Source organism: Vanacampus margaritifer, chromosome 4 (genome assembly GCF_051991255.1).
Source record: "Vanacampus margaritifer isolate UIUO_Vmar chromosome 4, RoL_Vmar_1.0, whole genome shotgun sequence".
NCBI classification, from domain to species: domain Eukaryota; kingdom Metazoa; phylum Chordata; class Actinopteri; order Syngnathiformes; family Syngnathidae; genus Vanacampus; species Vanacampus margaritifer.
The window spans coordinates 22,065,188-22,078,717 of record NC_135435.1 but is presented as its reverse complement, the minus strand read 5'-3'; the positions used below and the strand labels follow the sequence as shown (position 1 = coordinate 22,078,717).

General features: G+C 38.4%; 1 protein-coding gene across 4 annotated transcripts in view; it reads right to left on the bottom strand.

Moving 5' to 3' along the window:
• Positions 1 to 13,530, bottom strand: part of unc13c (unc-13 homolog C (C. elegans)) — a 139,039-nt gene that overhangs the window by 35,589 nt on the left and 89,920 nt on the right. For all 4 annotated transcript variants that reach the window (XM_077563377.1, XM_077563378.1, XM_077563379.1 and 1 more), the window contains exon 18: positions 11,573 to 11,658. In XM_077563377.1, coding sequence (XP_077419503.1) covers positions 11,573 to 11,658 — 86 coding nt within the window. The remainder of the gene's footprint in view (positions 1 to 11,572; positions 11,659 to 13,530) is intronic.

Below are 13,530 nucleotides of genomic sequence, written 5' to 3'. Positions count from 1 at the left end.
TTGCCAGGTGTTTAAATGATCATTTTTACATACACACGCTTGGCTTGTTGCATTCAAATATCAAAGCGATACTGGGTGTTGCTCGTTTTCAATGAGGAGGAGGATTTTGATGGTTTTCCCCACAAATAAATAAATAAATACAAGCTGCACAGCAAATGTCATCTTTGTTTTGATTTTCATTTTATCATTAATCCTCGAATTCTGACACGACAAAAAGCTCATTCAAAGGCCATTTTTTTTCCCATTGCTCTCTGCTTTCCTTTTAACTTTCCAACTGTTGGGTTAGTTCAAATTGTGTATGAATTTTGACAGTTTGGCAGGGCTCCCAGGAGCCCAAGTAGAAGACCTTTGAAAGCACTGCAATATCCTTCCTGAAATGAAACCAGACAATCCCTTACAGTTACTTTCCCTCTGGGATCACTGCTCCCATCTACACCCAATCGTCATGGGTGAATCGGTTTTGACTACACGGAGAAAAGTAAAGTTTCACTTGCTGGCAGCTTCGATAGTCGGTTGTTTTTCAAGAAGGCAAATCGTCATCTTGATGCAGAAGCTGAACAAAAAAAGAGATGGAATATACTGTTTGGTAAAAAGCAAAAACATCAAACATGTAGAAGAATCAAGTACAGGGTAAATCTTGTAGGGTACATATTTCATTTTTTTAAATCACTCAACGGCTCAGGAACAATCCCACATCCTTCAACATGGAAGACATCCACTCTATCACCTGAGCTATGCCACACCTACTGTTGGATAACATTGCAGGTGTGACCAAAAGGAGACCACCTGACACCAGCGATATACTGACCTGAAGGTTCTGTGATCGTTCCTCAACCCTTGAATGACTTTTTTTTTTTGTGGGGTTTTTTTTGGGGGGGGGGGGGGGGATTACACAACAAAGTAAATCCACCCACTCATCCATCCGATCTTTATCTCTTTTTGGAAAATATGTAGACTGGATAAGTAATCCGTTTAGAATTTTGGCAAATCTTGATGGCATGATGTCTCCGCTGCTTGCGCCACATTCAATACTTATTAATTTGCCAGCTTGGCGATGAAGTGTGAGGAAGTAATGCTAACCACTACAGCACCATGCTGCCGGTTTGTCTAAAAACACAAAGTCACCTGGCTATCTACAGGAAGCAGATGGAGGTCATTTCTGAGAAAAGGTCAGTAGGTGTTTACTAAGTGTGTGTTTTGCATACATTATAACGTCATGAATGTATTTTTTTTTCAACCCTTCCTTTCAATTTTTATAGTTGCTCCACAGAGAGGTCGTGCAAGCACAAATCATTAACCTCATAGTTAATCCAGGAAAAAATAGCCCGGCCTTGTTGATGTTAGTCGTCAACGAACCTAACATTTGTTTTTGGAATGTACAGTAGGAGGAAGCTGGAGTTGAGAGTCAAATGCAGAACCACTTGACTGTGAGGCAGGTGTGCTAACCACTCGTGCTGTTTTCTATGAAAATTACATCATCTAGCTGGTAATCTTTCAATCAGCATATCCAATTATCCACTTGCTTTCATAAAAAAAAGATCAAGGGAAAACTGTCATCTTCCATTTTAAATATTTTGCACGCACAAAGTTACTTCCAAATGAAATTGTATGGGAACAGAAGTGGCTAATGGTTCGTTTTCCAAATGTTGCCGTTCAGAGGTCATCTTAAGAAACCCCTGCCCCCTCGTATCCTCTAAAAAAACAACGCAAGCAGCCCTAAGATAGAGCTGAAGGGACCTCTCCCTCCATTCACCGGCACTACAACCCACGGTCTTGGAATGGAAGGGAGAATCCGAGGGAAATGAAACGAGGCTAGCGGGGGAGCGGTGCAGTAAAACACAGCCAGGCTGCGTGACTTCTTCAGTGAGTCATCAGCGTCATTTTTAGAAAAGCTTTAAATGATTTACATCCAACAATTTCAACCGGGAATGTAAGCGACAAGTGACTTTTTTTATTATTATGTGTATTTAATATTACACCCCGCGACTATTGAAGTTCCTTGCTTCACCTCTTTGAATCTCATAAGCAGGAGGTACCTAATGAAGTGTCCGGAGAGTGTGGTCTTCCCAGGCCCGTGGTTGCGTATCTGTCGCTCGTGAAGGTCAGTCGGTGCATATTCATACATACTGCATATGTAAATCCATTCTCACGAGGTCTTCTGCCGCCGCTAACCAACCGCCTGTACGTGCATTTTTGAATGTTGAACAAAGACAAGAGAAGGACTAGCTGCAATATGCTATTTTCTTTCCCTGACACTTCATGCATTTATGTGGTAATTCTCTCAAGTCTATTCCGTGTTATTGACGGTGAAGGGTTCTGCTAAAATGTTAATAAATTGTTGCAAGTAGAGAAAGTAATGAGAGACACACTGGGTTCTAAAGGCAAGGGTTTGAGTTGAGTAAAAGCCAATTGGCCAGCGAAAAATACACACCATGATTCTGGGTATTTGATTGGGAAAGTAGTGCCTTTGGAGACCAATTAAATTTGTATTTATTTTCATTTGGGCTATTCTCTAGCCTACCTTAATATTGATTTTACATTAAGGGTCATTATTTGTTTGAGTACGCTTGCAAAAGGCTTTCTGCCAAGCACTACAGCTCACTTCTGCATGGTAAGGTAGGCACTTTTTGTTGTATATGTATATTGTATATGTTAGGGGGCCCGTTCCATCTCATCAGGGTCACTAATGAGCTATAGCGTATATTAACTGCCTTTGGGCGAGATGTGGTAACACCTTGGGCTAGTCACCAGCCAATTACACGGCAGATACCGGAATGAAAAACAACCATTTTAACCTATAGACTATTTCAATTCTTCAATGAAGCTATCTAACCTACTGTAAAATAACTAGCTAAGGCGCAACATAGTCTCAGTCACGGTAATCTAGACTTGCCCTAGCATGAAAATGACAATGTGCCCATTTTCACTGTCTACGAAATTGCGCCCCTAGTGGTACCACTTTTGTTGTCTCACTTTTCAACACACTTTTGTTAGGGTATGGTTCGCTTGATCTAGCACAGACATAAATATTGTCGCTGACCTGTGAAAAACACTTACTGTATGTCCATTTTTCTCATTTCTTTCCATTTTTACATTTATCAGATGAAACTGAATGTAGACATCCCAAAAATGTAAATTAAAAAAAAACAACAAAAAATGGACATAAGTGTTTTTCACACGACGGCGACAATATGCTACTTTTTGTTGATTGGTCATCAGAGAATTGTATGTAATGGAATAGCCATGCAGTTTTATGAAAGCGGTTCCTCAGATTTCAACGGTTTCTGACATACGTCATTCCGAGGTTTCAAACAACAAACAAACTAGTTTGCGCAACGTCATAAGAATACTTGGTCAAGTTACTGCTATAGTTACTGGTTTTATAGTCATTGCCTAGGAGTGTTTTTATATGTATACACAAATACTGCAATTGTGATGTTACTACTGTCATAGCATAGTTTAGTGATAGAATACGACATGTTTCGACTTGAGTACAAATTGGGGTTACTGCCCTATAAATGGAATTCTGTTGTAAATGTAGGACCCCCCGCCCCTTGTACTTGGCATTTACACTGTTTTTAATGTGGTAATGACTAATCAGCACACCAAACACTATTTTTATCCTGCTTCATGGTGGTTGTGCTAAATGCTTGGCTGCATGCCTGTAAACAAAAGCAAATGTTCCGTTTGTTGCTAAGCCTGTGATTGTGAAACAAGTTCTTTTGTGCCCCTGCTGGTGGTTAAACAATGCTGGCTATCCCCAGGGAGGAGTTGGCTCAGCGTCCCCGGTGAGGATGTCATCTTATCTGACGTCCGCCCTACCGGGACGTAGTGACTCACACGGGACCCGTCATTGATTTAAATGGCATTCATAAGTGCAGTGACTTACTCCCATTATCGTGCGGTGACCGACCATCCACAGAATTGGACACGCATAGTTTGGTGGTTTGGCAACCAATTTCAAAAGTTTTGTCAATGACTGGAGGCATGTACGAAGCAATAACCCATTAATTTGTTTTGTAAAAATAGAAATACAAAATGTAGCTAGAGGGAAGAATCCATTTTTATTGAAGCTGTCGTGCACCATGCAATTAGCCATACCGGCAACAGCTACAAACATAATATTTCATGAGATGGTGACCGTCCTTCTAATAGACACAATTAGTCACTGGGTGCATCATCCATGATATAGCAACACAAACAAATCCCTTCCTCCAATAGATATGTCTCCTATTTACCATAAAAAAAAAAAAAAGGGGGGAATAACTACTAAAGCTAAATAACTACCAGCTACTGCCTTCCGGCAGGAGATTCAGGGCCCCCAGAACCAGGCTGAATCGCTACAAAAACTCATTCCTGCCGACATCCATCAAACTGCTTAACAACCGACATTAACTCAGTGCAATAAGATATATACATATATGGTGCAATGTTGTGTACATACTCATGTGTGTGTGTATATATATATATATATATATATATATATATATATATATAGAAGTGTGTATATGTGTGTGTGTATATGGGTGTGTGCAATGTACTTCTCTACAACATGTATACTCCTGTGAAGACTTCTGGGAAGTCTTCTACTTATTGCTGCGCTTCTTATTTATTTAATTTTAATTTGATCTCTTTCTATTCTGTTGTTTTCTCTTTACTGTAAACTGCAGCTGGACGGAGTCCAGGAAAAAAGTTCCCCACGGTGAAAATAAAAGTATATCGTATCGTATCGTATCGTATCGTATCGTATCGTATCGTATCGTAAATAATCCTTGCTAACCAAAACAGCAACACATACCACAGCACATAAGCTCAGAGAACGAATTAGTATTCTAGGAGACTCTGACATGGTTGTTCCACAATATTCTGGTTGGAAGGCAGCCATTTTGTCTAAGATGCCGTCATGCCACATGCTGGCCATTAGATTTTGTTTTTTTTTCTTGGCAAGAAGTATTTTCCAACACAAGTATTTATTTTTGATGATATCGCCTTTCTACAGTACTCCCGCCTTTGGTCCCTTTTGAAACGGGGGTGGAGTGAGGGGGTGGTGACGAGCACAGCAGATCCGTTAGTCAAAGTTCTTTGTTAATTGTTAGATCACATGAGATTTCTACTGAGGCTTTTTTTAATTTATTTTTTTAAAGATTGGCAATGGAATAGACTATTTGTGGTGTTCTGTTTTGACATTATGAGTGGCCACTATACACAGCACAGCCAAAAAAGCTAGTTTCATATGTGGGGTCAGTAACAGGTAAAAAAAAAATGTTTAGGATATGAAAAATACTTGTGTACAATGGGCCTAACAAGTAGGCTACCATATTCTCAATCATATTCTAGATTTTAGCGGAGATATTCACTCTACCTATTTTGAGTATTTTGTACTTCTCTCTGCTTCCAACTTTAAGGAAAAGCAAATTGGAAACCAAAGTCCATATACTTCTCCATTTTTTTACCATAAACAAGTGCAATAGTCAAGTCAAGTAATCATAGTCCAAAATCCTCAACTGGCTCACTAATGTAAGGATTTTATAACCAATTTTGTGCTGTGATCAGCCAGCAACAGAACATTTAATTCCCAAACCCCGACCAGACCCCATTAATTAAAAAAAAAAAAAAAGCATCATTCACAATCATGGATAAGAGATTAAGTGTCGTCTATTACACTGAAAGCTGCGATGAGATATGTCAAGACTGCAGCGCTGGTGAATTCATGCAACTGAAACTACAGCAATACGTCATTCATTTATGTTTAATGAAGCTCTTCCAAAAGGCGGGATACGAGTTAATGGGCTGCTGGAGTTTTTGGTCTTAAAGGATACGCTTTAGTGACGGTGATTAAACATCTTTACGGTAGCTTTGCAGCATCTATACTCGGAGCTTTAAAATAGATTCTGTAGTCCAGTTGAGCTGTTTCCACCAATCTGTTGGTGATGTAAATGAGCTACAGAATGGGAAGAACTATAATATCAGTAACGCCCTGTATGGTATACTGTGCATATTTCCAGGACTGCAGTCATTAAATATTTTTGGAATCAATTCTATCAAATATTTAGTTGATTAATTGGCGAATATTTGTTGTGAGTTTATTACCATTTTTTCAACTTTATTAACTCAACTTTATTTATAAAGCGCTTTGAAACAACCATTGTTGCATGTAAAGTGCTGCACAAAAAGCAGTCATACGATAACAAAGACGGGTAAAACAAAAAGAACACAAAAAATAAATGAATAAATAGCACAAAAAAATAAAATACATATCGATAAACATGTGAACTGAACCAGGACCTTAAAACCAAGGAAGATACCAAATCAACTTGTGCGAAACCACTCATTTAGAAAAAAATCCATTCCGGGACACTGATTAGTTTGGATTTCGCAACTATTTTATCCTTTGTGATACGGATGACATCATGCATGGCAGGTGGCCAAATAGTCAAGAAGCCTCTTTTTGTTTGGGGGCCCATACGAATCACACATCCAAAAATAAGGCTCTGTCATGACGTACTGGTGTAAAAGCGAATGAAGAAGTACAAGGATGTGCGCTCATTCATTATTTCACACCCTCCCTTTTTTTCTGCCTCTCTTTGTCTTGTCTCTCTTCCTCTGTTACCCACATTCATATTCACACAGAGATGCTAATATTAGCCTCAGCCCTTTTATTATTGTGTTTTACAGCCGCGCCGCCACCAAGGCCCTCTTAGCAGGAAGCAGAAGATGCATCAAAGCCCTGATTAAGTCATGCACATGTGCTGGCACGAGCACTCCTTCCTCTTATTCCCATTCATTCTTTGTCTGACGCAACGTAGGCGCGCAAACAAACATGGCGGCATCCTTCAGGCTCACTTTGCACTTATGTAATCTGGTCCCTCCTTCTGAGCGACTTCCATTAGGTGTCTTGACACTAGCAGCTCCGTGGTTGTAGCTCATTGTATGCATCGTACGCATTATGTGTTAACAGTGGTGTGACGAGCGCCATACACGTCCCATGCACAGTATATATAAAACGGACTGCCCCCTTTTTTATGTGCGTCACGTTTACAAGTGTATGTGTGTTGTATGTCCGCAGTTGGCAGCGCTTTCATTTGGTATCGGGTTGGTTGCCATAGCAACACAGGACGGTGTGGCACGGAGAAAGAAGCAGCAGGTACGCTGCGCGGCTACGACGGCATTAACAATCCTCAGTATTTGAGTTTGACATTTCTGCCTATCGTTATTAGAATGAAAGTACTAAAAGTCTCCTCGACTGCTTTGTGCAAAGCATATATATAGTATATTTGTAAGAAACATCCACACGAAAATACGGATTGCGGTTGAGTCTCCAGTCAAACGCCTCCATTGAATAGGGCGTAAGTGTGTCTCAAACGAAGAAAAAAAAATTACCAAGCAAGACGTCTTAAGGAGAGTGTTTTCCGTTTTTGTTTGCCTTTCACAGGTGGAGGGAACTCGGGCAGCACATTCAGAAGTGACGCGGAATTAGCAAGATTTCTGCTCAACAGATAAGTTTGTCTACTTTTTTATTTTTATAGATTACACTACATTCCAAAAAAAACATCATTTGAATCAGTCAAGGATTAGTGTTATAGTAACACTCCATTATGACTAAATCATGTTATCAACATATTAGCAATGGCTAACTTGGGTATGTTTAAGAATGCAAAACTGTAACTTACAATATTACCTGTGCAATTGATAAACAGACAGTTTGAGCTTGGAAGAAATGCATTTCCGATTGGGGATGTTTTATTTTTTCTTACATTTTCTGTTACTTCATTAGCCATTTCTCATTTTTATCACTACTCATTCCTTTGGCTCTTCGTAAGGTGTGCAAACTCCATTGTGTGAGCACTCACTCACCCCATACATTTCCTTGCCAGATAACGAAGGTGACAAGATGACCCCGATAAACGGACACGCAACCATTTCATTCATTCAATTAAATGTGGTATTGAAAGTGCCAACCTGTCCTTGGTGAGGGGGGGAAACGGCATCGGTATACACTGGGAGGCATTCCGTCTCCATAATGGCTGACTTTGGCGTGAGGGGATCAGGCAGGCAAGACAAATGAGGTGCACCTGTGCGTAGCATGTGCTTTGTGATGACGACACGCTTTCTTGGTAATGAAACTAAAAAACAATTTTCTCTCTTCTGATCAAAGTTAGCCAAGATTCTCAAATTTGTCTTATTCTCCATTTCAATGTAGTAACTTGATAGATTGATAAGCTAGCAGTTAGCCTAGCTTCTTGGGCTACTTTTTCTTCTTTGTATTATCCGGAAGTCAGCCATAACGGCTGACTTTGACGTGAGGGGATCAGGCAGGCAAGACAAATGAGGTGCACCTGTTGGTAGCATATGCTTTGTGGTGACGACACGCTTTCTTTGTAATAAAACAAAAAACAAAAAAACGATTTTGGAGTAAATTTTACATTTTCTCTCTTCTGATAAAAAGTTAGCCAAGATTCTCAAATTTGTCTTATTCTCCATTTCAATGTAGTAACTTGATAGTTTGATAAGCTAGCAGTTAGCCTAGCTTCTTGGGCTACTTTTTCTTCTTTGTATTATCCGGAAGTCAGCCATAATGGCTGACTTTGACGTGAGGGGATCAGGCAGGCAAGACAAATGAGGTGCACCTGTTCGTAGCATGTGCTTTGTGGTGACGACACGCTTTCTTGGTAATAAAACAAAAAAACAAAAAAAACGATTTTGGAGTAAATTTTACATTTTCTCTCTTCTGATAAAAAGTTAGCCAAGATTCTCAAATTCGTCTTATTCTCCATTTCAATGTAGTAACTTGATAGATTAGCCTAGTTTAGTTGATGAGGTGCACCTGTTCATAGCATGTGCTTTGTGGTGACGACACGCTTTCTTGGTAATAAAACAAAAAACAAAAAAACGATTTTGGAGTAGATTTTACATTTTCTCTCTTCTGATAAAAAGTTAGCCAAGATTCTCAAATTTGTCTTATTCTCCATTTCAATGTAGTAACTTGATAGATTAGCCTAGTTTAGTTGATGAGGTGCACCTTTTCATAGCATGTGCTTTGTGGTGACGACACGCTTTCTTGGTAATAAAACAAAAAACAAAAAAACTATTTTGGAGTAAATTTTACATTTTCTCTCTTCTGATCAAAGTTAGCCAAGATTCTCAAATTCGTCTTATTCTCCATTTCAATGTAGTAACTTGATAGTTTGATAAGTTAGCAGTTAGCCTAGCTTCTTGGGCTACTTTTTCTTCTTTGTATTATCCGCCAGTCTGAGAACCCCTTAGCACCATGCTGACCCTCATAGGTCATTGTTGGTACTACGATTGGTTTGAGAGCAGAGGCTTGATTATCACAGTGGAGCTGTGGCGTTTTTTGTTGGTCATCTTGTATAAATAACCCAGCTTTAATTTCTGTAACTTAAACCTAATATACGTATATTATATACACTCCCAACATGTTTGTTCACAGAGATGTTTGCGCCCTTGCAAACCTGGCAGGCCCCACACGTGCAGTTAAACACAGATTTATTCACATCTCCCTTCTGTATCCCACCTACACACCGCCAATCCACATATCCTGAGGGGGTGTTGATCCGCAGGACTCTAACCTAACAGGAACAGCTTGCTCAATCACCTATAGGAGGTATTTGTGGTCTTTAGGGGAATAAGATGGAGCAGCAGAAGCTTTCGCATTGGGATTGGAAGTCAGAAGCCACGTTTAAACCGGAAACATCTGTCTTGCGGCATCAAAGCAGCTCAGAGATTTGTTCCTTGATGGCTGTCTCCTTCTTGTTGAGATTTGCAGTACTGTTTTATTTAAAGTAGTCAAGTTCATTTCATTATTGCAATCAAAAACATTATTTTGTATTATCTTGGGAAGTTTTGAACTTCTGTAACGTTTTTAAAATTATCCCCAGTTACATCGTGCCAAAAAAAAAAGCTTAACGACATTCTATTTTGCATACCGTCAATGATTTTCCTCCTTAAGCGTATTTAAAATGCTTTTTAAATGCTATATGGTATACATTTGGGAAGAGAGAATTGGAGTTTCACAGTCACAGTAAAACGTTCAGCATTTTCATAGTCATGTAGTTGTGCGGCCAAAAAACGGTCTTGTCCAAATGTGTGCCACCACATGCTTGGACAAAAGAAAGGAAGAAAATAAAACTTCATTTCAAATCTCTTGTTGCTATTGTGAGCATTTGGAATGTGCCCACAATCAGTTGATGATCTCGACTCCAATCGTGTGAATCAATAGTGTGTAATCAGTGGGCAGTGTGGATGAGAACAGCTGATGAGCTCTATTGTGACTACAGCCAATGAATTTGAGTATGGGATGAATTAAGGTGTTGGTGTCACCTAATTCCTGATGAGCGCGGTCATTCATTAATTACTCAAGGTGAACAAATAACTTTACACTCAAGTATAGCAAGCCCAGAATTGTGGTACATTATCTTGTACCTTAAACAGCAGGTCAACGTTTACTGACCTTTAACTCATTCAATGCCATTGACGGCTATAGACGTCAAAAATTCATTTTAACTATTTCTATTAGTTTAAAAAAAAAAAATCACTTTTGTTAACAAGAGTATGACAACCTTGAAAAAAAGTTTTATTGCTCATTTAGAACAGATATAAAATGTGTTATTAATCGTGAGTTAACTTGTGAAGCCATGCGATTAATTACAATTAAAAAATTAATTAATTGACGCCCCTAATTTTTAATAATCTTTTTTTTTAAATCGTGAGTTAACTAGTGAAGTCATGCGATTAATTACAATTAAAAAAAAAGTAATCACCTGGCACCTCTAATTTTTAATAATCTTTTCTTCTTAACAAAAGATTTAAAAAAAGAGAAGATTATTAAAAATTTGTCACATGACTTCACTAGTTAACTCACAATTTTAAATCTGTTCTAAATATTGTTAGATATTATTAACATTTAAATTCTTTATTTTCATATATTAACCATTGTTATACATTATTAACATCTTAATTCTTTATATTAACCATGTTGAAAGGTTTTATAGACGTGTAAAGCAAGTAGTGTTGAACTCAGTATAATTTGACCCTAAGCTGGGACATATTATTTGGTCTAGAAGTTCCTTCTCTGTGGGAAAACACATTTGGTCCTTGAGAACAGAATCTGCTTCGAACACGCACCGCTGACTCTGTTTTCGCCATCGCTCACGGAAAAGTACCCAGAGAGTATGTTTTGTCTACAAATGAAAGAGAGGCGGTCGGTTTAACTATAAGAAGCCATTTTACACGGGGAAGAGACACATTCGGCACTCTGAAATTCCACCTGTTATGTGATGTTTGGAGCCTGTCACGATGTCCAGAGATCTCTGTTAGATTAAAATCATTTTTGCAAAGGTGTTTTTTCTTACATTAAATCTGTCTTCAAGTTTTGGAACACGCAAAGAGGACGAATAATTTTATTCCTCTTCAACATACAATTAAAAAAGTCTAGGTTTTCATACTCTTGTTAACAAAAGTGGAAAAAAAAAAGTTAAACTAATAGAAATAGTTCAAATGAATTTTTAACGTCTACAGCCGTCAATGGTGGTGAATGATTTAAGATACGACTCACCTTCCATAGCGTACTTCATGTCCAGGGCGAAGAGGTTCCATGTGATCTCGGCGCTGATCTTGCCCACGCTCAGCTCCTGCGGAAACCTGGCGGAAATGGATTCCAGTCAAACTCATTTCCCTATAACGACATGTTCCGCGAGGTAGCCCGAGAAGAAACCGTCATACTTTTGCAAGGCGACACGGTTGGCGAGGCTCCGGAGGAGAGCACAAAACATTTTTCATCTGCCAAATCAATAAGAGAACGGCTATCATCAAGGATGGCTATAAGGCAGTGGTTCTACCAAACAAATAAAAAACAAAAAGATTTCATTCTTAAAAAAAATAAATAAAAATGTATTGCAAAGAATGCAAGACACTATAATATCACGCATTTTGAACAGTAACCTTACTCAGTGTTCACAAACTTTTTCTAAGAAAAACAAAAACAAGTAATTTTGTCTTTGAATTACCGTAATACAAACATGTACATGCATTGTGCGTGAGAAAAATGAAAAAAACTAACATATTTTCTTTTTTGCACAGCCAATCCAGGGGATTTAGCGACCTTCCCATATAATGTATTGTCATACATATGAATAAATAATAATAAAGATCAGGGATGGAGGCAACCTTTTCGCCAAACAATTTGCTCCTTGGAATAATGTTGGGTGGCCGTTGAATGTGAGACTTCAGCGCTTTATAATATAATATAAGATAATTATCCGTATTCTCAGAAATTGATGGAAGGACATTAACTCTTTCACTGCCATTGACGGCTATAGACGTCAAAAATTCATTGGAACTATTTCTATTAGTTTAACATTTTTCCCACTTTTGTTAACAAAAGTATGAAAACCTAGAATTTTTTTATTGTACATTTAGAACAGATTTAAAATTGTGAGTTAATTTGTGATTAATCGTGAGTTAACTAGTGAACTCATGCAATTAATTACGATAAGAAAATTTAATCGCCTGACGCCCCTCATTTTTTATAATATTTTGTTTTTTATTGTGTAAGGCGATTAAATGTTTTTAATTGTAATTAATCGCATGACTTCAATAGTTAACTCACAATTAATTGCAAATTGTATCTGTTCTAAATGTACAATAAAAAAAATTCTAGGTTTTCATACTTTTGTTAACAAAAGTGTGAAAAATGTTAAATAGAAATAGTTCAAATGAATTTTTGACGTCCATAGCCGTCAATGGCAGCGAATGAGTTAATAGATGAAGAGCTCCGTGGCTGGGAGAAAGGTCAGTTCTACCGGAAATCCTTTCACAAGCACAAAGTATTTGTTTGTTTTTTTCCCAACCAAAAGCATAATCGCTCCGGTGTGCAGAATAAACACAAAGCGAGACGAGCAGGCGGATTTGTGATGTGAGCGGCGAATGAAGGAAATAAAAACAGATCCCAGGAAACAATCCTTCCTCCTGCTTTCACGTCTATCACGCTTTAAACCTTCAGCATACAATAAAATGTAAATCTGTGTGGATGTGTTCTACCTTTACGCAAAGTAAACAAGCTGTAGGCAAGATGGCTATTTTTCTTTCGGGAACAGCCTCTAAAGCTCTTCTAATCTATGTGTATGGTCGCAAAATGAACACCGGTCTTGTCATACTTTGGCCCAGAAAACAAATTAAGCACCGAGCCCATTTTAGGGTTTTGCCATAAAAGAACAGTTGGAGTCGTTAGGGTCCTGGAACTTGACCAAAAGAGGAAAAGTGAAGGAAATAGATACAATTATTACAGAGCTATCATTAGACAGTGTGGGAGAGGAAAGGGAAGGGAAGGAAGCTCAGGGCATAAACAGTCGTAATGAGCATCATAAATCAGCAAGGCGCAAAAAGAAAAGAAAACCAGCTAAAAATATGAATGCATACAAAAGGATGAGAGGGGTATGTAATATGTGTGGGGCAGCAATGGGCGAAAAAAAAAAAGAGATCATTTGGTTTCTGCTTTGGTGAATTCTACTGTTT